We start from the raw sequence: 24633 nt of genomic DNA, 5'->3' as shown, positions 1-24633 counted from the left end.
TACTACCAAAAACAGGAGGATGGGCTGGGTCAACGGTCGCTCCAATAATATGCGGGGTCTTACCTCAGTGAGAGGCACCAGACGTGTGTTTCTGTGGACGAGGCTGTTTCTCAAACATTGCCAGTTAATACTGGCGTTCCACAGGGCTAGCACACTTGATCCACTCCTCTTTCTCATATACATCAAAGACATGTCAAATGTCACGCAACATCTTATTTGAAACCAGTAATATCTGCTGACGACACAATCTTTATTTCCTCAAAAACTAACCCAGTTATCCTAGCATGAATACTTAATCAAAAAAAGTCCACATGTGGCTATTAACTTACAAACTCGCCCTTAATATTGAAATAAATCAACAAATCAAATAGATCTAAGAATAAACAGTATGCAGAGTGCAAGCAGAGCAGAGGGACATTTCTTGACATACGCAGATTTGTAAATAAACTTCAAATGCCATGTATAAATATTAAGATAAAAAGTATTCAAACCTCTAAGCATGTTCTCGTAAATCCACTATTGTGGATCTCGCTCGGCCCGACAACACTATATTATTTACTAATCTCTCCATATCACACCATATCTGCACCCAAGAATCCACAACCCCCAAACTACCTCACGCAGAATTACTCTCATCATAAATGAACACTTAGAACAAAAACCAATTCCAATCCCAGACATCATCATCATCATCATTAAATAATTGAACATGTTAAATATAAAAGCACAACACACTGTCTGAAGGATTTTATTTGTTTATTTAATTTTTAATTTACGTCATTTTGTATAATTGTTATTAAAGCAAAAATAATATTTAGAAATGAATTGTTTTCTACATAGCGCAGTAATTATATTAATATGACTAATTGATTTTTTTCTTTTCTCTACTACACCAAGTAGCATAAATCTGAAATAACCAATTGTGTTTGCTATACGAATATACAGGAGAATATAAGGGTAACATTCGAGTCAAGAAACATAGCCAGGCATCCCTGTTATTGTGCATTAAGCACGGGAATGTAAATGTTCCCAGAATGTTTCTCCCTAAATATAATATTATACAAACAAATTATTTTGTAAAACCACAGATATTATTTTTAAGATTTGTTAAGGCATTTGCAATTACAGATGTCAATTACAAACTAAAGCTCTCGTACCTCTGTGTAAACACTAGAGTTAATTTAAACCTCTTGTTGATAAATATAAGGGTGGTTAAAGGTTCCTTTATGGTAAAAGGTAGCAATAACAATAATTGTAAATATAAACCTAAAAGAGATAATAATAGTTGTAGTTGTAATGATACTACATAGTGGTAGTAATAATAAAAGTTCTTATAGTAGATTATAATAGATTCAATAGGAGTAGTTGTGGTACTAATATCAGAACTGTAGTAATAAGGGAAAGCAGAGCCGAAGCTGTAGAGCAGCAGCTGGTACTTCATCCTCCTACCAGGCGTCACAGCCACCACTGACTTTCTAGCGAGGAGAGAGCACCCACGCTGGGCGCTGGGAGGTGTTCGTGATCCCTAAATCCGTCTCCGTCCATCAGTGCTCATTGGAAGAGAGAGCACTCACGCCTGACGCTGGGAGGTGTTCGTGATCCCTAAAATCGTCTCCGTCCATCAGTGCTCACTCGAAGAGAGAGCACTCACGCCTGGCGCTAGGTGTTCGTGAGCCCTAAATCCGTCTCCGTCCATCAGTGCTCACTCGAGGTGAGAGCACTCACGCCTGGCGCTGGGAGGTGTTCCTGATCTCTAAATCCGTCTCCATCCATCAGAGCTCACTCAAGGAGAAAGCATTCACGTCGGGCGCTGGGAGGTGTTTGTGATCCCTAAATCCGTCTCACGCAACAATACCATCATGCTTTTAGCTTTAGCTTTATTATTTTATTTGTTTATTTAATTTTTAATTTACGTCATTTTGTATAATTGTAATTTAAAGCAAAAATAATATTTAGAAATGAATTGTTTTCTACATAACACAGTAATTATATTAATATGACTAATATTTATTTTTTTCTATGTACGGTACGTGTATTTTAGTCTAAGCTAACATGTCAACATAAGCAGCTTCAATGAAGAGAAGGGAGGGAATTATCAAGGGAATGCGCCAAGCCGTTACGACTATATAGCACTTGGAAGGGATCAGTATAAGGATTTGGGGAAAGGAATGGTGCCCAACCACTTGTGGACGGTCGGGGATTGAACACCGATCTGCATGGTGTGAGACCGTCGCTCTACCATCCACCCCAAGTGGTTGGGCCCAAGAGAAACTGACCAATAGAAAGCCCTACTGAGCAGTGAAGCACACAGATCACTGGTGTGTGTGAAGGGGTCTTTTTGTCTAATGATTTCCGCTCTTAACTTAGGTTAGTAGTGAATGTCAGAATCCGAACGGCAAGTATATTGACGTTTGCCACAGTCACATACAGAGCCAAGCAAAAAATCACATACCAAAAAAATTCAAGTTTGCGAACAAAACATTCTAATTTTCCGAACAAACAATTCCAAATCCGCCAGCAAATACAATTCTAATTCCGCAACCAAAATATCTCCAAATCCACCAACAAAAAAAATCCAAATCTGCCAACAAAAATAATCGAAATCCACAAACAAAAAAAATAAATCTGCAAAATTATTAAAATTAATTAAAATTAAAAATAAATTAAAATTAACACAAAAAATTCCAAATCCGCCAACAAAAATGTATACCAAATCCACAATCAACAAAATGCAAATCCGCCAAAAAAAATTAAATCCGCGAACTAAAAGTGTACAATTCTGTCAACAAAAAAAATCCAAAATGTATTTGTACTCAGAGAAAAAGGAAGATGGTGAAAGGGAAGAGGGCCGCAGGAGGGAGGGGTTGCGGGTCAAAGCTGATGTTTCCCTTGGTCAACCCGTCCTCGACTCAAGTCCATTACATCCAGCGGTCGACCCCACAGACGCATTCATAAATTTTAACATGCTGTTCATTCAAAACGGGAATTTTCTCAAATATAACTTAATATTATAATATATTAGCATATTATGCATATATATATATATATATATATATATATATATATATATATATATATATATATATATATATATATATATATATATATATATAACTGAAAACTCACACCCCAGAAGTGTATATATTTACACTTATACACCCAGGACTATATACACCCCAGTTGTATATAGTCCTGGGGACCATTCAGGCTTGTTTGCATATATATATATATATATATATATATATATATATATATATATATATATATATATATATATATATATATATATATATATAGGCATAGGTTAGGTTAGGTGTTTAGGTGCTGTTGGCGATTATTTGTATTTGTAGTATGTGGGTGAAGCATTTACAGCGTTGTGGTTCGAACACAATTCGTCAGTGAAACACTTGTTCCGGATATGTTCGAACGTCAGCAGTTGTGAGTCGTGTGTAAACCGCTTTTCATTCATAAACAGGGGGTTTGGCGGGTGCATGGAATCACTCTTGGATCTTTGTTTGGAGGACGGGCTGGCATGGAATCACTTTTGAGTTTTTGTTTGGAGGACGGGCTGTTCTATCTCGTCCGGGAATCGAACCCGGTTCGAACCTCAGTTGTGAGGACGTAGATTGTTGTGCTGCTCGATATTCCAGTATACATGTTTTCTGTGTTTTTCTTCAATGATCTTAGAACAAATATTTTCAAATCAGGTCAGTGTAATACGTAGGAGAAATTTGTATAAGAAAAATATGTTGCTCTGGCCCCGCGAGAGGTGACCGGGCCAACAGGACTCTCTCCGCCTTTGGTCATCCTAGGGTTTTTGTCCAAGGAAAGTCTAGCTTATTTTCACTACTTGTTCTCCTAAGGATACACCAGACTCCATTGATAAGATTTCTTCTTTTTAGCTCTACATGTGATAAAGCGTGGTAGTTACAGCTTAAATGACAAGCATCGTGTTAATGAGGAATACTTACATTGTCTTGTTATATTATAATTTTCCTTGCCTGGTTAAATCTGCATTCTGGAAGATATGTAACATTTTATTATACAGCTCCTTGGAGATAATCGTCAAAATATGTTGACCTTTCAAGTGTTTGTCAATCTCTCTGTAGCCTAGTGTAGTGATATGCCGCTCTCATAAGTCACGCAAAATCTAAAAAATAAATATAAAAACTTGCTGCTAAATAGAAACAAACTATGATATCTCACATGTGCTTGAATGACTCGTAAATATTTTTCCTACAATTCTCCCATAGAAAGTGAAGGAAATCAGTGAGAGCGTGTGAGTCATTGTTTACGGCTGGTGAGGTGAGGACGAACATGGCCGCCATCGTCCTCCTGGCTGGTCGTTTTGAGTTGAATTAGTTTATTATGGATGCTCTGCCCCGCCAGTGTGCGGTTGGAGGAAAGGTTACAGTCACATAATAAGTCCTGGAAATTAATTACAATATTCTCTTAGCTAAGCATTTTGCGTTTGACCTGAGCTCCTAACATACACCTAAATTAAATATTTCTGCTTTGGGTAAGGTAAAGTTAGCATTAGTGTACTGTTTTGTGTGAATTAATGCAGTTTGATATCTCATATTCATAGTTAAAGCTACATTGTTAATTTTAATAATTTAACACATAGCATAGATTTAAATTAATATTTAGAATCCATCACCTACCCGAAAAAGCATCCTAACCTAATTCAAAGATTAGGTTAATATGTTTAACCATTACAATGACTTTTACGGCACATTCTCTTGAATAAAAGTGAACAACTCCATCGCGGTGTTGCGTAAGTCTGCAAAACTTTTCATTTCAGCAGGTGACCCGCCAGGGAGTAGGACCAGCCCGCGGCCCCTGAGAAAGTGGCCGTGGACTAACATGATAGTGCTTATATAACACAGTTTGCGGGACCAGGCTCCAGCGTTTGGGCCTCGTTTTTATCTCTGTCGTCTAATGCAATGACTCGTCCCTTGCTATCTTTGTTTTTTAGCTGTGGAGAGTTGTAACTTCCAATTCAGTGGTCTTCCATTTTCTCCCGCCGGCCTCTCAAGTTTGTTTAGTATATTCTAATGTGGTACTGAGTCACCGTGGCGCAGTGGTAAGACACTTCCCTGGCGTTTAGCGAGCGCTTTGGCTTGGGTTCGTATCCTGGACGAGGAGGATTGACCGGGCGCCAATCCTTAACTGTAGCCTCTGTTCACCCAGCAGTGAATGGGTCCCTGTTTCTGACTTGGCGGGTCGTATTCCGGGGAAAATTAGGATTAAGGACCTGCCAGAAACGCTATGCTTTACAAGACTGTAAGAACTCTTATATAAATAAATAAAAGACTTTTTGTCAGTCCAGAAAGAGACAATCTGTATTTCAATAATCCAACCTTCTCTTTCCTGCCTTAATTTCGTTGCTTTGTCATAGAACTTTAGTAGGTCCGGTAGGCATAATTTCCTGTGTGTGTGTGTATAATTATCTAGGTGTAATAACCTAAGTGCAGTTACAGACTGAGAGCTATATCCGTCTTCCCAGCATTCTGTCATATAACGCTTTGAAACTCCTGACCGTGTTGGCCTCCGCCACCTCACTTACCTTGTTCCAACCATCTTATCATCTTCAAAAGAAAATTGTCTAACATTTTCTCGGCACCTTTGTCGCCTTAGCTTGAACATAAGACCTCTTGTTCTTGGAGTTACATATTTCAAGAATTCGTCTTTGTCAGTTTTGTCTTTGTTATTATTTTGTTACTTAGGTATCATATTTCCTCTTTATTTTATATCTTCTAGTTTTGGTATATTAAGCGCCTGTAGCCTTTTATTATAGCTTTTGCATTTCATTTCCGGAAGCTATTTCGTAGCATGGCTTTGCATCTTTTCCAATTTATTGATATTCTTGAGATATGGCCACTATGCAACTGCTACATATTCCAGTTTTGGTCTCACAAACGTCGTGTGTGTGTGTGTGTGTATATGTGTGTGTGTATTCACCTAGTTGTGCTTGTGGGGCTTGAGTTCTGCTCTTACGGCCCACCTCTCAACTGTCAATCAATCAACTGTTACTAACTACTAACTAATTTTTTTTTTCCACACACACACACACCTAGGAAGTAGCCCGTAACAGCTGTCTAACTCACAGGTACCAATTTACTGCTAGGTAACAGGGGCATCAGGATGAAATTGCCCATTTGCCTCTGCCGGCGCCGGGAATCGAACCCGGGCCTACAGGATTACGAGTACCGCGCGCTGTCCACTCAGCTGCCAACCCCCCCCCCCTGTGTGTGTGTATGTGTGTGTGTGTGTGTGTGTGTGTGTGTGTGTGTGTGTGTGTGTGTGTGTGTGTGTGTGTGTGTGTGTGTGTGTGTGTGTGTGTGTGTGTGTGTGTGTGTGTGTGTAAAATTGGCCTCAAATAACCTGTGTTCACGCTTCACTATGCCTGAAGCTCGCACACAATTCCCCCACGTCAAATGAATCCCATGAAGAGTGTGCGACAATACTGGTGAAGTGTACGATTCTTGCGACCACCGAGCATGATGGCGACCATGATAACGGACCTCCCAGTAATTGCCCACCAAACTATCACAACTTTCCTTCCAATACTAATTCTAAGCAGCACATTGACAGTTTTCACTGAGATTCTCTCGTACAACAGTGAGATTCACGGTGCCAACATAGCGGTCACAGATGGAAGTATATTTTAGGCCTCATAACTTTCATACCCACGCATAGAAAACGTGAGTGTTTGGTAGTGAATATAATTTAGAATTATTACACCAGATACCTCTTCTTGTCACGGAATTTGTTCTTGCCTTTGAATATGTTCCGATTACTATGTTAATTCTAATTCTGGAGTTATTTTATTCACTCTTTACTATTAACACTAGATGTATTATGACTCGGAGCCTATTATGAAGAGTTAGCTCATTCTTGAGAACAAATATATTATGGAAGTATTCTGTGTATTAGGCTTTTCAAGAGTCTGTTTTATTCTTTGGATCTTTTCGTTTATTTATTGACAGGATTTTCCAGATTTTTTTCTGTGGTTTCCTGTCTTTGCCTTTGTATCTAAAGTGTAGACAGACACGATCTTGCTGTCTGTTTATCAGTCTGTCTGACTGTCTGATTGACTCACACTCTCTCTCTCTCTCTCTCTCTCTCTCTCTCTCTCTCTCTCTCTCTCTCTCTCTCTCTCTCTCTCTCTCTCTCTCTCTCTCTCTCTAAACGCACATTAAATTTACGTCTCTCACAACAGGTGGTAGAGTGTGAAAGTCAAGTTTAGAGAGTGCGTGCACAAAATGCTTGCGGACGCGAAGGGCGTGCAAACGCGATCAGGTGAGTTTGGGCGCGAGGTGCGTGCGTGCGCAAGATGACTGCGTGCAAGAGGTGCGGGCGTGCGCAAGATGAGTGCGAGTACAATGTGCGTGAGTGCGTGTGGGCATAAGGAAGGTGGGTGTGTTTTTAAGATGTAATTTTAAAATGTACTAAAAGCACAGTTTTCTTTTATCATACATACATACATACATACATACATACATACATACATACATACATACATACATACATACATACATACATACATACATACATACATACATACATACATAGTGAGGGGAGGGGGGGGGTGAACATCCAGAAAACAACATCAACAGTCCTTCAGCATCCAGTGACGTCACACACAAACACTCACAATCAATCTAAGCAACCAACCACTCAGCAGTTTCTCTTCAGCCATTCTGGAGAGAGAAAACCAAGATGGTTTTCACACATCGCGCCCATGGCTCTGTAGAAGACGAGAGAGAGAGAGAGAGAGAGAGAGAGAGAGAGAGAGAGAGAGAGAGAGAGAGAGAGAGAGAGAGAGAGAGAGAGAGAGAGAGAGAGAGAGAGAGAGAGAGAGAGAGAGAGAGAGAGACAGACAGACAGACAGACAGACAGCGTGGACGTTGGCAATAAGTCCCCGAGGTATGAGAGCAAAAAATGAATTGGCTGCTGACATAAATAAGTGACAAAGTATAGGGAAGGTGATGGCCGGCTGCGTGGGGAGTACACCTTCTTCAAGTGCCAGTCACACCACTTATTATAAATATATTTTAGGCCCCCGCCGGCGCCATTGGGTTTAGATCTCTTTTTAACTACGTTTTTTTGTCCGGTTTCAATTTATGTTAAAAATGAATACATTTATAAATTAATAGTAAACAAATATTTTAGAAACTCAATTCTTAGTAAGTAATAGTTATGTATAACATTTATAAGATTAAAGTAATAATATTTATATGTACTATTATTATCATTAATAATACAGTCCGTCCTCCTGTTTAAATAGTACTTAGAGTAACGATGTGAACCAAGATATATATATATATATATATATATATATATATATATACTATACTATACTAGGCCTAGGAATATTTAAGTTTGGTTTTGATTTTATTGTAGACGCTAAAAAGTGAATAGTATCAAATTCTACAATCTAATTCTCCATTACGTCGATATATGTACGATGGTGTACATAGTTTCAAATAACAGTATTTAAACAGGAGGATGGGTTGTCATAATAATAATAATAATATTAATAACTATTCTTACCGTTGTCGGAAATATTATGATAAATGTTGTCAGCTGTTTCCCGCGCGCGCCAGAGTCCGCTTCTCCGCCAGACAAATCTTAGTCACAAAATTAATGTCAAACTCCAGAATTTCTCCCATGGTAGCAGACGTGGGAGATGTGGGCAAGACAGCTCCCACGTCTGTCATTCCTCTAGGTCTCACGTGTCATTCCCCCAGCTCCCACGTGTCATTCCCCCAGCTCCCACGTGTCATTCTCCCAGCTCCCACGTGTCATTCCCCCAGCTCCCACGTGTCATTCCCCCAGCTCCCACGTGTCATTCCCTCAGCGCCCACGTGTCATTCCTCCAGCTCCCACGTGTCATGCCCCCAGCTCCCACGTCTGTCTAGCCCACATTTATTAAATTATCTCTTCATTCCTAATTATCTAATATCCGAAGACAAATATATGTCAGTTAAATGATCTCATTTTTTAATCGGTAGAAAGTAATTGTGTAATCACAAAATAAAAATGTTATTATGAGGCGCCGAGTGGACATGGCGGATGGGCGGGGCCTGGCTGGGCCCAGGTTATATAAGGGGGTCGCGGGCGTGTTATCAACATTATCTCTGCAGCTGTTGTGGCGGCAACATGAAGCTCCTCTTACTGGTAGGTTGTGTGTGTGTGTGCTCGGCTTCTCCACACTGTCGCGTGTATTAGGAGGTACTCTACATGTTTATAACGCTTTTATCAACTAGGCTAACCATAGCCCGTGCTACTTGCCCCGCTCCTGTGCCAGGTAAGTCCACTACGGGCTCACCATAGCCCGTGCTACTTGCAACTTATGTTCCGAGTAGCTGAATCTAAAACAACAACAACAACAGCTTTTATCAAGTCATTTATTCATGCGGTTTTGTAGTTTATTAGAAAATCTAATATATAAATTGATGACTGTGTTTTAACTTGATGATGATTGCAAAGTGTTCCTTATTAAATGAAGCATTATTCTCCATTGGCCAAAAGTAACATTAAAACTAATGCTAGGAAACTTTGCACATTTACGTGAGGTCTCCATATACCTTCACAAAGGTCCCTACACTAACTATAGGGAAATCGTGTCGGTATAATGACGCGAAAATTGACGTAAAACAAGCAAGACGTAACCTTAGTAGCATAAACTCTTAACAGATTTAATTTGGGGAGGAGTGATCGTGTGAGATTATGGAGGAGAGGGAGAGCTCACTCACAGTGGAGAGTCGTGACACCAAAGTTAGAATATCATTAATAAGATATCATTAGCTCAGTCGATTAAGGCAGTGTCTGGGATGCTCCCGGACGCAGGTTCGAATCCTCGTTACGGCCCTTGTGGATTTGATCATTAATGAGACATTTATGATCACAAATGCATATATAAGATCTCAGTGACGTGGAAAAACAATAGCTACAAAATATTGATTTATAAATATACAAATTGGTTATATTATATAGTATGATATATGAGAGAGATATTGTTTATAAGGCCGCTGTAAACATGTGGTCACGGAGTTGGAACCAGCGTCCGTGGCGTCTCCGCAGACAAACACACACACTACCCACTCAACCATGATGAGACCCAAAGTAACTGTACCCGACTTCCTTACAGCTGAGAAAGTGCCATCCGGTACCACAGTCCAAGTTCGACTGTGTATTCTTTTGATAAGTCTCCGTGGTGTAGTGGTAAGACACTCGCCTGGCGTTCCGCGAGCGCTTTGTCATGGGTTCGTATGGCCGAGGAGGATTTACTGGGCGCAAATCCTTAACTGTAGCCTCTGTTTAACGCAACAGTAAAATGTTTACTTCGTTGTAACAAATAAAATAAATAATAAATAAATATGTTTATTCAGGTAAGGTACATACATACAAGTGATGTTACATTAATGGATTGATATATAGATAGAGCTAGTACATACAGTGCCTAAAGCCACTATTACGCAATGCGTTTCGGACAACGATTCTTCGCGGCAGGGGGTCGTATTCCAGGGACCTGCCCGAAACGCCACGCGTACTAGTGGCTGTACAAGAATGTAACAACTCTCTTATATATCTCAAAAAAAAAAGATAGTTGCTTACTTCGATGCCATTATAGTGACCACTTGCGACACCCGGGGTGTGGGCGGGGGGAGGGAGACCATCACTACTTACACCTCAGTGTGGGCGAGTATCTCTTAAAACTTGGATTGTGGTACCGGATTCTGCCTTCCAAACACCAAGCCTGGGTAGAACTTCTCAGCTCATCATGGTTTAGTGCGTAATGTGTGTGTGTCTGGGGAGTCCAGAGACTCGTCTCAGTTTGCCCTGTGTTGCATGCATGTATCCCCGCGCGATGGCCCTGTGTGGCGTGTATCTGGTGAGCACGGTGGGGGCGGGGAGGAAGGGTGCCATGCTGTGGTCGGTGTGTCCCACCTGACGCCGCCCAAAGTTCCCGCAGGCGGAGCTAAAACTTTCCCCTGGCCGGTTTCGTCAGACGGGCAGCAGCAGTAGCGCGGCTGTTGTGTACTCTGAGGGAGAGTGAAACTTCTTTCTAAGGTCCTCAGACAGATGGTCGTGTGTGTGTGTAGGGGAGGGGGGTAATGGGCTGTGAAGGGGGATATAATTTCCCACTGTTTGTATGTGTGTGTTTGTGCTTGTATGTTTGTGTGTTTGGAAGGGTGAGGATGGATTGGATGTGAGTGGAGGGAGAAGTGTGGGACGATGAATGTGTGTGAGGTGGGGGGGGGGGATAAGTGCATCTGGACACTGACCTTACCAACTTTAGAATTAAGAAGTCCAAATATGCAGTGATATTGATAAGTCTGGCATCCAAGTTCTGAGGGGGATCTCGCACTTCAGTTAAGTGGCTTAATTTCCTTGTGGTTTTAAGCACTATACCAGCTGGTGTGGTGGACAGATGGTTGTGGTAGGTGTGTGGTTGTCACCTTGGGAGTCCACAATGACTCTAACCCACACCATTTGTCAGAAAGAGTTGTATAAATGGAGTTAGTCGAGTGTGTAATTGATGGCAGTGTTGAGGTAGTAATTCGGAGATATTAAATTAAAAATAAACACCAGTATTCCAGGGTTATTATCACGGCAAAATGTGAGGCAAGTTGGATTACTACTTATTATCGCATCGATGTCTCTTTTGTCTTAGAACAGAGTCTTGAGCATGAATGAATTAAGTATGAATCTTGGGGTTGAAGTTTGAGTTTAATGACCACGAAGAGCCACGTGCTGTACAAAGACAAAAACACAGTCAAGAAACTTGCAACACTTTGGCGCACCCGTCTTCTCGAGAACAGTGGTTGCACAATATTTATGAAGCACAAGTTCGGTGCCGATTTGAGCATGCACAGCTTTCCTGTACGGCCTACCCTCCATCATTTATTCTGGACGAGGTAGCCTGTGAAAAAAACTCCTCTCTAGTGTTGGCCCAGTCTGGTTGAACTGGTCATTACAGCAGAGCCTTCAACACTGGAGAGATGTTAGAAACCTTACTGTTAATGTATAAGGCTAATATTTTCAAGATTCCCTACCTGGTACAATTTCTTGGACAACCAAAATATGGGAACCACAACACCATCAGCAGCCTTATTCTGGCTGTGCCATTCTCAGAAACATTACTCCATTGGCGATCATTCATTATAGTTTGACTTATATTTGTACATGCTCTCTCAATACGTGGATACTTGTGAAATAGTTAACCGACTATTTAATGACTTTCGTTTAGCCTTATTACTAACATATATCTAATGCCAATTAATAATCTCATTAAACAGATCAGTTTCTAATGCTAAGCTTCTAAATAGCTGATGCATGATAGCTATCATGCATCTTTGGAATATCAGTGTCAGTCTTAATGAACATTAATCTTGGTTACAAAAATGTAATTTATTTTTTGTAGGTTTCACATCACATTGTTGTAAACATTGGTCACATTGTCGCGAATCCTGCAGTCGCCCCGTCATGTATGGAGCCCGTTCTCCCGATTTCCGCTGTAAAAATGGCTTCAGTTTCCCCCGAACAGGAACGTAAATCTAGTCAACCCACCTAACCAACCAGAGCCGATACTCATTGTCCCTGGATGCGTCGACATTGGCCAGATTTTAATTCTCCTAAACTACAGTAATTTTTATCTTGGGGTTGATAGTGAAACAAATTTAGTGTGTTTGGTAAGAGGACATGTTGTACACCTGGAATGACTGCCATCTTGGAAATATTCGAAGGTAATATGTCAAGTATTGCTGTAGTTGTGTGTGGGTATGACCGGAAATTATTGTGTGGGTGTGGATGGTAATATGTGCTATCGTAGCTCTTAAGTAGCGTTTAAGCTCTTAAGTAGCTACATGGTCTTCCTGGCTTGGTGCCTTCTTTGATATAAGTATGTACTGTGTTGCAGGTGTGTGTGAGCGTGGCGGCCAGCACCCCACTCCGGGCCAGGTCTCTCTCCCCGTCCGTGTTTGATTATTATGACTTCGTCGAGATCCCCCGGACACAGACCGCCGCCGCCCCGCGTGCGGATGGCCCCTTGCCCCGCCGACCCATACACCTTCGGGCCGCTCCGCCCCGCATGCGGCCACAGGCGCCCCGCGGCAGGCTTCCTGATTACCAGTTGGCGAACGCCGACGGCATCCCACCCAAGTTCCGCAATCAACCAAAGTTCAGACCACAGTTCAGACCGCAGTACAAACCAGAGATGCCTGTTGTGTACGGCGATGAACCCGTCTATGAGGAACCTGTCTTCAAGCCACAGTTTCAACAGGAACCCGTCATTTATGTGGAGGAGGTGGTGACAGGGAGGCCACTCCAGGTTAGGGAACGACCACAGCGCCACCAGGACGACCAGATACATCGCTACCAGGGAGAACGACCCCCCGTGAGTCGTGACTACCTACCCAGCAAGCCTCTACCTCCCAAGTACCACCAGGAGGAACGCCGGCCGCAGTATGAAGACCAACCGCAGTATGAGAAGCTGCCCGTGTATGAGGAAGGCTTCAGACCATTCGAACAACCTCAGCATGAAGAACACCCTAAATTCGAGCAAGGGCGTCCCCAGTATGAAGAACAACCCCGGTATGAAGAACGTCCTCAGTATGAAGAACAAGATCTCCCCGAAGACCTGCGCGAATACGAGGAAGAGAAGCTGGCAGAGCAGCATCAGGTGGTGACGCCGGAGTACGTGGAGCCGCTGAAGAAGGACCTCCGGAAGCCAGTGGTGACCAACCACGTGCCCAGGACCAAGGTCAAGGTTCAGGACGACGACCTGTCCATAGAGAAGCGTCAGGTGCTTCCCGGAGGTCACCTGGACCCCGCGGGGGAACAGGTCAGTAATTGTTGATTGATTGATGAAGATTTAGCCTCCCACCCACCCACACAGGTGGCACGGCAGCCACATCCCGGCAGCCACACCCAGGCTTTGTCCAATTATGTTGGTGACTTCCCACCTTACCCTCCCCCTCTTCTCACACGTATGTCCCTATGTCATGCTACCTTCAGGGCCCCTTCCCCTCACCATATTACCATACCTTTGTGACCTCCTAACACGTCCCTAACACCATGCTTGTTATGTATCCCCACTGTACCCGCATACCTCTGTATCCTCACGTCGCTGTAGTCATGTACCACTACATGCATACAAATGTACTCGCCTAACTTAGGGCCCCACATGCCTCTGTGCCCGCATGGACCTGTACCCACTTTCCTGGTCTTACAGTTCGTGGCTGACGCCTCGGTGGTGGAGAGCGGCAAGGGAGAGGGACGCTTGTCCTTCCAGATCCATGGCCAGCAGGGACCCCACTCCTACCGCTTCGGCTACGACACCGGCAAGGGGTGAGTACCACCAGAGGGGCGGGGGTTGAGTGTCACCAGGGGGTAGATAGTGGGGTGAGTACCATCAAGGGGGTAGGGGTTGAGGGCCACCAAGGAAAGGTAGGGGCTGAGTACCACCAAAGGGGAACGGGGTGATGCTCTTAGTGTTTGAGAAGCAGGAAATATTCAAACTATTGCTCTTGTCTTCTGTTTAAACAATTAACAAAGAGCGCCAGGCCAGTATTACCTTATAACACTATCTCATCGAATAGTCAATAGTTTCTTTATCATTCAGAATGCCAGTACAAGCGTAGAAAGACATAAGATGATTGATGTCATAGTCACCGAGAATTTTTGAGTGTCTGCGAGAACATACGCAGAGTGAGAATGCACAAAAATCACAATCCTCCGGAAAATCAGACCAATTAACAATGATTTGAGAGACTGAAAGTGGAACAATGTAATTGAATACTGTGATGGTAATGTGCAAATGATTCACAGCTGTAAATGTAAATCTTGGTGTGGTGGTCTTGTGTAGGTCATAACTCTTGTGTCAGTAAACCTTTGCGTAAGCTGACGCAAGGGTTTACTGACAAAATACTTGCGTAAGTATAATGTTTACTTACGGTCCCAGGGAGTGAAAGCCGTATGCTAATGTTACATCAAGCATCGAGGAAGACGTGCAGATTCTTGTGCAAATATTTTGTCAATAGAAATGAAGTGTTATAAACGTGGTTAGAGAGCCATTATCTGTAGTGTGGAGCAAGCCCCGTCATCCCGTGTTAGTATGGCGTGAAGGGTGGCGCTTTCCACTTCACTTTGGGGGCAAGTCTTGCAAGTCACATTGGAAATCATGTGCAGTTTCTTTATTAAAATTATTCAAATAGTTGGTTCCATCGGTGAAAGTTTGGAGATAGTATGTATTCCCGTAAGAAAGTGAGGTAGCATTGGTACCCGGGCTGTGAGAGCGCTTCTCTCACTAGGCCGGGGTCTCAACCGGGCACTCCAGCTAAACCATGGCAAAGATGTGACTTTAGACTGGAAATAAGAGTTAATTGGTCTATAAAGTCGTCACATTATATTCTTAACCCATAGAATTACAGATTTGTTTATGGATAATGTCATTATCATTCATCGCTAAGACGTGCTGATACGAGGAGCACACTTGATTGATTGATGATGATCAAGCCACCCAAGAGGTGGCATGGGCATGAATAGCCTGTAAATCAATTCAGGGACTAGACATTTTGTTGAGTTACTTGATTATTCAATAAAATTTAGGTCTGAAACACGATTGCAGAGGTGCCATCTATGGTGGCTGTATAGAACAGTAACTCCAGAATAGTGCTCTAGTGTTGAGGTGGTGGATTTGAATTCAATTTATAATTCATTGTGTTGGGGGATAGGCAGCCAGTTTATACATACCGGATTTACCTGAGGACCACTAATCCTAGTGGCCTCGACGAGGACAGGAAGCCGGCGGCTTGTCTAAAATCTCCCCCATTTGCCTTGATCTTTTCTAGGTATATTTTAAAACTCAACACAATTTTGGCAGTTACGGCGGGTAGGGAGTTCCATATGTTAATAACCCTGTGTGTGGAAAAGCATCTCCCGTTCTCAGTCCAACATTGTGGCTTGTCGAGCTTGAAACCGTTGCTCCTTGTTTGTGTTGCATCTGACCTGAAGAAAATATCCAGATCAACATCCTCTAACTTGTTCAGCATTTTAAAAGTTTCAATGAGATCTGCCTTGTCATGCCAGGTTTGCAGTGTTGGTAGCACTGTGGCCTTTAAGCGTCCCTGATACGGGAGATGACTTAGCTCTGGAATGACTTTTGTTGCCCGGTGTTGCACCTTCTCCAGAGCAGCTATGTCCTTCTGAAAATGAGGCCTCCATGCTTGGATACAGTAATCCAAATGGGGGCGCACCAGACTTATACAGTTGAACTATTACCTTCTTTTCCTTATAGTCAAAAGTACGCTTGATTATCCCAAGAGTTTGGTTTGCTTTTCTGGCTGCTGCACCCACATGTTGTGCAACTGTTAATGAGTGGTGGATTTTGACTCTAAGTTCCTTGGGCCAGATTCACGAAAGGACTTACACAAGCACCTACGAACCTGTACATCTTTTCTCAATCTTTGACGGCTTTGTTTACAATTATTAAACAGTTAATGAGCTCCGAAGCACCAGGAGGCTGTTTATAACAATAACAACAGTTGATTGGCAAGTTTTCATGCTTGTAAACTGTTTAATAAATGTAACCAAAGCCGTCAAAGATTGAGGAAAGATGTACACGTTCGTAAGTACTTGCGTAAGTGCTTTCGTGAATCTGGCCCCTTCTCTTCATCAATCTGCTATCATGTAATGCTATTAATTTGAAAGTCGTGGGTTGTTATGCCCGCATGCAGGGTCATGCATTTGTCGATATTAAAAAGCATTTGTCAGTCTTCTGACCATTTGTGGAGTTCATATAGATCTATTTATTTATTTATTTATTTTATTTATATATATACAAGAAGGTACATTGGGATTGTGAGGATACATAGTATAGTAATTACAATCTTGTAAAGCCACTAATACGCGCAGCCTTTCGGGCAGGTTTCTAATCTCTTTGTAAAGCTTCAATATCATTATCAGACACTATATGTTAGGCTTATATCGAGGTCTCATCAGGGTCCAATTACTGACCTTCCCGAGGATACAACCCTACAACAAGCTAACTCCTGGGTATCTATTTACTGCTAGGTGGACAGGGGCATTAGGTGATAGGAAACGAGCCCAACCATTTCTGTCCCGCCCGGGACTCGAACCCGGGATTCTCCATTGTGAGTTGAAAACGAACCCGACTGTACTACCGGTATTTTTTTTGTAGTACTGTATTTTCATGATATAGTGTATCATTATTCGTAACCACATCCTTATCTTTAAACACAGATATGATCCTTAACCACATTAGTTGATTGCAATGCTTTCATTGCCACTTTGCTGGTTTTCCAGCTGTTAATATTTCATATACACTATTTAACTACTCGTTTGTCGTAAATAACAGTAGTTATTTACAGCAATAAATAAATGTATTTATTTACAGTAGAAAATAACAATAGTTATTTACTGTACCGTAAATAACAGTAGTTATTAAATATGTACTAATTAAATTTACTTATTTACTGTAAATATTAACAGGCAGGCAGCTCTTGCACAAGCTAATTTCTTAATTTTATGGTGGTGATAATTGACTTGTTTAGTCAGCTATTATATTAATAATTTGTGGAGCCAGTACACATTGTTAAGTTTGATCTCATCTGCTTAACCAAGTGTCATTTTGGTGTTAAGGATATGTGATAACATTCATTTTTCGGAGAAGAAAATTTTGCATGTATGCCTCTCGTCCCTTATACTAAAATACTGAATAAATTAAATATCTTGAAGTCGGGATACATGACGTCTGAAGAATCGGCACCCGATTTTTGGCAACTGTACAATACCTAACAAAGTTACATAATAACTACCCCCTTAGTAAATGGTTCAAAATTATGCTATTTCTTTTTTTCCTTAGGCATAACCGGCAGTTCCGGTACGAAGAGCGAGACGGGAATGGCCAGGTTCATGGTCGCTATGGCTTTTATGATAAAGACGGAAAACTTCAGGTGGTCAACTACTCTGCTCATCCCGACCACGGTTTTACAGCAGATGTACCTCATTAGGCTGTTGGTTGACCTCTGCCTAGTGTGCCAATTGCTATTATACCTTCTACTTTATTATTAGTGCAAATTAAGCTAGGCTGGTTGGAGTACGAGACACTGAAAAATCTCTCGCCACCACACTACCTCGATCCTAATTTTTATTTGCTGCAGAGGGAGCTGCTTTTACCTGAAATGAGCCCACTGGCCACTGCCTTTCATATCGAAGAATTTCTCAGTATTTATACTGTAGTTTTTAAATCCTATTAATGAATGGCTAATATAATTGAAAAATCTGTAGCTGCCATGGTAAATGTTTTGTTTTAATTTTCAATGACATATTACTTTCTCCTGCACTTTAGACTTGCTAACAGTTTTGTAGCTTCACATATGGTACTTACCTATTATGGTGGTCAATGGTTACAACATACAAGTGTCTAGTCAATGTGTTGCGAGTTGAGAATGAATTTTAATTACACTAATTTGGCATCTTTAATTTGGAAGGTTCAAATACAAAAAAATCGACAACAATATATATACAAACTGTTTATAAAAATGTTTTCAATTCCTTTATAATCTGTTCAACCACTTGGGCTGGACGGTAGAACGACGGTCTTGCTTCATGCAGGTCGGCATTCAATCCCCGACCGTCCAAATGGTTGGGCACCATTCCTCCCCTTCCCCCCCTCCTGGTTCCATCCCAGATCCTTATTCCGATCCCTTCCAAGTGATATAGTCGTAATGGCTTGGCACTCTCCCTGATAATTTCCTTCCCTTCCTTTATAATCTGCTTGTGAGCTTTCTTAATTGTTCTCACAACCTTTATTCGACATGAACCCTTCGACACCACTCCACAACCCTCTCCTTTTAAAGCTTTTTAAATTATAGGCAAATATTTTATATACAGTATACTGTACCTATTATTCAGTGTTTGCTAATGGTACTAATACTTTTAACATGTTATTATACAAAGTAATTTTATTTAATTCCTAACATTTATTCTAATTTAATGTTTTAATATTATTATTCAGGGCTGGACCCTGTCTTTTTTTATATAATAAAAATGCAATGACCACTTTCATAGTATCATTAACCCTTACCATGCACCTTTATGTTGTCCAAGATACTACCAATGTTTTTTTTCGATACAGCACAAAGTAATTTTTTTATTTTCATTGACGGGGGGGAACTATTGGCAATTAAATATTCAGTGTTACAGGGGAAGCCAGTACCACTTAACTGAAAGTGAGAAGCTGATGACAGGCCTGCAGAAGCAACAGGGGCAGAGCTGTTGACACCAGGCCAAAGAATGCAGGGACAGGCTGGCTGAGACTTCAGGTGACCTGGACCTGCTATCTGGTGACAGGTACATCAATATTTACCCTGCCACAATGACAGCTTGCCTTGTTTACTTGGAGATTTCCTTCAAACAGTCTCCTTTTCTGTTACATATATGCTTTCTGGCGAGTTTTTCCAAGCTTCTCTTTGCCTGGTTCTTACACTTCTCCAATCACTATCTGCAATTTCCTTCTGTGCTTAAATCACCATTTGCAATTGATCCTTATAGGTTTTCAATACTTTTTTATACCCACTTGGATGTAAGATTCTGGTCGTGCTTTGCAGTATGCAACAGGTAGGTCTCAAAGGCCTGGTGAGGTTTTGCAAGAAAGTTCCAGGAGCTACCGAAGGCGCTCTCCCAGAAAGTACAAGTGAATGTTTTTAACGAAGCTGTGAGAAACACAAGGGATATACAGTACTGCAAATGACAAAAACTATTTTGAAATGAAGTATTGTACTGTATATATATACAATAGTATACTGTACTAGTTAAAAAGAAGCACAAGTGTAGATGAAAATTAATTAAATGTTGCCCCTTACGTAAGCAAATGATCAGCTTCATTGTGCAATAAATCAAGATACAGCACTAATTTCCTTAATTTAACTTGTCTACAGTTATGTACATCCTGAATGCAAAGATGGTAAATAGCACAGGCAACAATTTATTCCCCAGAAATCATAAGAATTCAATCTATCAAACTACATTGCACAGTATTTCATTATCTTGCAATAGTAAATAATATCTAAATGCAAGATGGAATGGTGCCTCCTTTAAATGGTTCAAGGATAGTAAGTTGCTTCTCCTCTGTTGCAAGTTCCAAAGCTTATGTTTAGGCATTCTACATGAAAATCTGTTAATGTGCTATTTAGCAGAATATATTTTCCTGAGCTTGAACACTTGAGGCACATCAGGCCCTGGCAGCCATTCGGCTAAAACTTTACGCACAAATTGTTAAAAACTCAATAGAAATACCAGAATTTAGGCTTTGTAGGCTAAATTAAACAAGAGTTATAAAAAATAGATACGTATTCATTACAATATTATTCCCAGCTGGGGCTTGCAACTAATTTTTTTCTAGGGCAATAATAGCCAAACTATAATACATTACAATTATTACAGACAATACCCAAGTAACACACATCACGTACAATCCTACACTTATCTCTTAAATAATGATAGATCACATTTGTAAAACATTATTTGCCATGCAATGATCTTATCAATGACCAAACAGGACATCACCTCTCCTCAAGAATAGGCAGTGGTATAAATATATAGCTTTGAATTTTACTGAGTAATATCTGAAGTTAAGGAGTGGTTTGCTCAGAGGCTTCTGCAGGTGATTCAGCATTTTTAGGCTTTCTTCCTCGTTTCTTCCGCTCCTTCCCTGAGGCTTGCTCCATGCTATCTGCCATTTCTTTAATATGTTTAGTCTGCAAGTGCAAATTAATTATGAATATAAAATACTGTATGTAAACTTACATTAGTTAAAATAAATTATTTATGTATGTAGGTAAGCTTCAACTGCCGACAGTCGTAATTATCAAAAGCTGCCAAGAGAAGCATTAAATTCAATTAAAGTTGTCTCTGAGATGTAGGACTTGAAGGCACATTCACATGCCATCCCATTTGGTTGTTTGATGCAGCATTCCTTAATAATTCCTACATTACATTCCTATTATTTTTCACATCTCTTTCTATGTGTATCCATCTAGACTAATGCTGCCTTCATGCTCAGGAAATTTTGCTGATAAATCACCTAAAATTGAGTACTATACTGTGCTCTACCATGCAATAAATGTATTCTTAATGTAATGATAATAAGGTGATAAAAAATTTCAAAATACAATAAATTTATACTTTTTCACTAAAAAAATATACGGTAATACTGTAGCACAGTTTATTTCACAAAGAACACATCATCAAGGACAAAGATAGACAATCCAAAATAATTACCAGATCAGGATTTCGACGAACAAGAAGTTTCACATCATCTGTGTTGATGACTGCTCGACGTGCATGACTGAAAATTAGCACAAGAGGTATCATTGTTTAGCCTTTATAGTTTACCATGTCTTATCATATTAATTTAATAGAAATGTGAATCCTACTTTAATACACTTGCATTTACAGTTTCAAAAAGTACATTACAGTACAGCTCGGTATTTTTCCTTGTTCTGATTTAAAAAAAAAAAAAATAATTTTGGCTGTCTCAACTTCATCAATTTGTTGTGACTTGGCAATTACAAGAACCAGGTGTTTGGCTATCAAACATGTCTCACCGCAAGTATTCTCCATTGTTTAAAGACTTTATCTCAAGTTTTTCATCAAGTACCATTCACGATTATTACACCCTTCATTATTTTCTACACTACAAGTCATACTCCCCTGCAAGCCCCCATGTTCATAATTACTCTACACTATAATCAACATACTGTAATAGGCAAAACAGCCTTATACAACAATCAACACATGAGAATCAATGCTATCCTGCTAGTAATATGATTAATATAATTAGCAGGTAATTAGTACCTGCTAAGTATGTCCTTTAATGCTTTAAAACTACTGGCAATATTTGTCACATTATATTAAATATCTAACTTGAAATGCCACCAATGATTTACCATAATGTCATTCACTGAATACTAAAGATGTGAGCTACCAGCCTGAAAATGTTTCATACTCAATGAGATCCTGAACATGGAATGGGGTTACACATGGAAATTGCATGTGATGGATGTAAAATAAGTAACTAGCATTATACTGTACAATATAGGTATCTATATACAGTATAGTACAGTACTGTATATTACCATAAATGTATACACCATATACAGGTAAACACAAGATAAAATTAATAGTTTCAAAATTTTATCACTTGGTAAAAAGAATGTTATTATTTCCTTACTTTGCAAAGGCTTCAAGGTCAGCTGAGTAAGTCTCTAGCTGTTTGCAGGTAATTTCTGAGAGGGTGGCAATCACATGCTTTGAAAATGACAACCCCAACTCGACACCAATCTCCTCACAGGTTCGCCCTACTGTGAAATGTATTGCAGCTTTTAATGTCTGTAAATATCAAAAGTAAATTATGAATGACTATCATACTGCATTAGTTATACTAGAAATAACAATCAAGTACACCATTAAGAAATGGTAAAAAACCTAAGGAAAAAAATGGGTTACAGAAAAATTTAGTCATTACCCTGTGTTTGTAAACCAGGCAACTCTAACTGGGAGTGTTAGTGCAGTGTAATTTACCCAATGATGCCACATAAATAAAATTATTACTTGTATTTTGGCAGTACTGTATAACCATTATTGCTCTGAATTAAAATTCTGAAATGAATTTCATGGTTAAGAGTACAGAAAGTGGAATAAAACTGATAAAAAAATCTTTGTTATTTTGAAATTAAAATAAATAAGTAAAAATATAATTGATTATATTTTGGGAGGTTGAAGATAAGAGAAAGTGGGATTAGTACTTGGAACAAATATAGATCCACTACTCAATCTTGATCACTTTATTCAAGATGAATAAATGTTGCATGGTATATGCAAATAGGAATCTTAACTAAACTTTCCAACATTTCCAAGTGAAATTTATATCTCATACCAGTTGGGTGGGTGTGGAGCAAGACTAGCAACTGTGAAACTCGCCATAGATGTAAAGTGCCTGGTATAGTGACTTGTGAGCCTCTTGTTCAAACACTTCTGATATATAATATTATTGATATGTATATGTATTTGTGTAAATGATTGTATTTATATGAACATGTGTATGTAACATTAATTAACAATTGTTTAACAAGCTTCAAAAGATTGTCACTTCTTTAGCTAAACAAAATATGGGGGTTCAGTTCCTGAACCGATTATGTGGCTCTGTAACCCTTTTCACCACCACTCATGGGATGGGTATGGGGTGCATAATAAATAAATAAATAATAATAAATAATACCTTGCTCTTCCACCCATTTCAAGGTTTAAATTTACACATCATTTCTGAGAGAGACAAATTAGAAAGTACCTGTACTGTACTACATTACAATAGCCTTGTTAAAACAACTTTGCCCTCGTTGAAATTATTCCAAATAAATGCCCTGTGTGTTTTTTAAAACACACATGCAGCCACATAAGAGAATGTGAAATGCCTTCTCCCAAGTAATTCAAGAATTATAACAATAATGTATCCCTACTTGACACTTGGATTGTAGATATGTTACACACAGGTCAATAGTACAGTGCTATATGGATACATGCTCATGGGGAGCTGTGCAGTATAAACATGACACTATATGGGCAGCAGAGATCATTTGTCCTGTACTGTATCCCAATATTGTAGTGTAAAATGCAGTTCAAACTGCAATCCAACATTCTATTTTTGTTTTAATTAGGTATACTGGTGCATTCATTATTCTGGTAATTCTAGAATTACTCCTTAGAAACCAATGCTCATTCTCTGGTTTTGCACTCTGAAGACGCATGGAACAAAAAGTCAGAGATGGCAAATAAAATTTATACAAATGTAATTTACTTGAAAGCCACCATCTCTAATGCCCTCGAGGGGAAAGGTAGGGGGAAAGGTGTCAAAAATTACTTTATTACTCCTAAGGATTCAGAGCTGTCAGTCAGCTAGATATTTATATTTATGCAAGATACAATAAATTTAAATTTTGGAGTTCAGAAGTAAAATATGAACAGCAAGAGGGCCTACAAATTTCCTACATGACCTAATACCCTACCATACAGTACCTTGGCCATTACCCTCCTACAATAAGCATACTATCCCATAACATCCTTGTGACCCCCCTAACATAACAAATTCCAGCTGGACAAGACCAACCCATGAACAATAACCTGGACATGATTTAACTCGCCGACGTCGTCTGCCGCCATCAAGCCAGCTGGTGTATGACATGCTCTCCCAGGCAAACCAAAACAAACTTTGTTTTTTTTTTGTCCTACAAATTATTTAATAGGTTATAATGCACTGCGATATGTCTACTGTAGCTCTTAGGTATGCGGTCATAATTATTACGTTTCGTTTATGATACTGACGGATGTATACAAGTGACTGAAGTAAATATAAGCAGGTGTTGGCTGGTGCCGGTGAAAGTATCCCCCAAGTTTTTTACCCATCTTACATGTAGATTTAATTATGCATTACTTAAGCATATTTTTATGAGTGCATTGCGTTATAAACTATTAAGCCAAATTATGCAAATAATTAAAAATTAAGTAGAATTAGGCTGCAGACGGAAATTTGATTACGTTCAG

At 40.0% G+C, this 24633-nt stretch overlaps 2 protein-coding genes across 6 annotated transcripts; one reads left to right on the top strand and one right to left on the bottom strand.

Annotated features, from left to right (window-relative positions):
* The first annotated feature begins 9145 nt into the window (after positions 1–9145).
* LOC123757127 (cuticle collagen bli-1) lies at positions 9146–19095 on the top strand. Its single transcript, XM_045740534.2, has 4 exons — positions 9146–9186; positions 12932–13855; positions 14246–14361; positions 17897–19095. The coding sequence occupies exons 1-4, from the start codon at positions 9169–9171 to the stop codon at positions 18042–18044; spliced, it is 1206 nt and encodes a 401-aa protein (XP_045596490.1). The 5' UTR covers positions 9146–9168; the 3' UTR covers positions 18045–19095.
* A 1272-nt stretch (positions 19096–20367) lies between these two features.
* LOC123757128 (centromere protein S) lies at positions 20368–24381 on the bottom strand. 5 transcript variants are annotated; one of them, XM_045740536.2, is made up of 4 exons: positions 24200–24381; positions 22268–22425; positions 21316–21382; positions 20368–20792 (listed from the first exon to the last, which is right to left on the bottom strand). In XM_045740536.2, exons 1-4 carry the CDS (start codon positions 24272–24274, stop codon positions 20667–20669), a joined length of 426 nt encoding a protein of 141 aa, XP_045596492.1. In that variant the 5' UTR covers positions 24275–24381; the 3' UTR covers positions 20368–20666. The 5 variants fall into 5 exon arrangements, with proteins under 5 accessions (XP_045596492.1, XP_069179788.1, XP_045596493.1 ...); XM_069323687.1 differs by having other exon boundaries at positions 22268–22397; positions 24214–24381; XM_045740537.2 differs by having other exon boundaries at positions 24214–24372.
* Between the last annotated feature and the right edge of the window lie 252 nt (positions 24382–24633).

The sequence above is a fragment of the Procambarus clarkii genome, chromosome 13, assembly GCF_040958095.1.
Source record: "Procambarus clarkii isolate CNS0578487 chromosome 13, FALCON_Pclarkii_2.0, whole genome shotgun sequence".
Lineage (NCBI taxonomy): Eukaryota > Metazoa > Arthropoda > Malacostraca > Decapoda > Cambaridae > Procambarus > Procambarus clarkii.
Note: the sequence above shows the minus strand (reverse complement) of the source record. Positions and strands in the feature narration are given on the sequence as shown.

Excerpts from the sequence above, each read along its gene's own strand:
- LOC123757127 (XM_045740534.2), top strand. Across the intron at positions 13,856-14,245 it reads TGGACCCCGCGGGGGAACAG|TTCGTGGCTGACGCCTCGGT; the intron begins GTCAGTAATTGT and ends CTGGTCTTACAG. Across the intron at positions 14,362-17,896 it reads GGCTACGACACCGGCAAGGG|GCATAACCGGCAGTTCCGGT; the intron begins GTGAGTACCACC and ends TTTTTTCCTTAG.
- LOC123757128 (XM_045740536.2), bottom strand. The coding sequence starts at position 24,274 with ATGTCATACACCAGCTGGCTTGATGGCGGCAGACGACGTCGGCGAGTT. Across the intron at positions 22,426-24,199 it reads GTCCAGGTTATTGTTCATGG|ACATTAAAAGCTGCAATACA; the intron begins GTTGGTCTTGTC and ends TGATATTTACAG. Across the intron at positions 21,383-22,267 it reads GACCTTGAAGCCTTTGCAAA|TCATGCACGTCGAGCAGTCA; the intron begins GTAAGGAAATAA and ends GCTAATTTTCAG.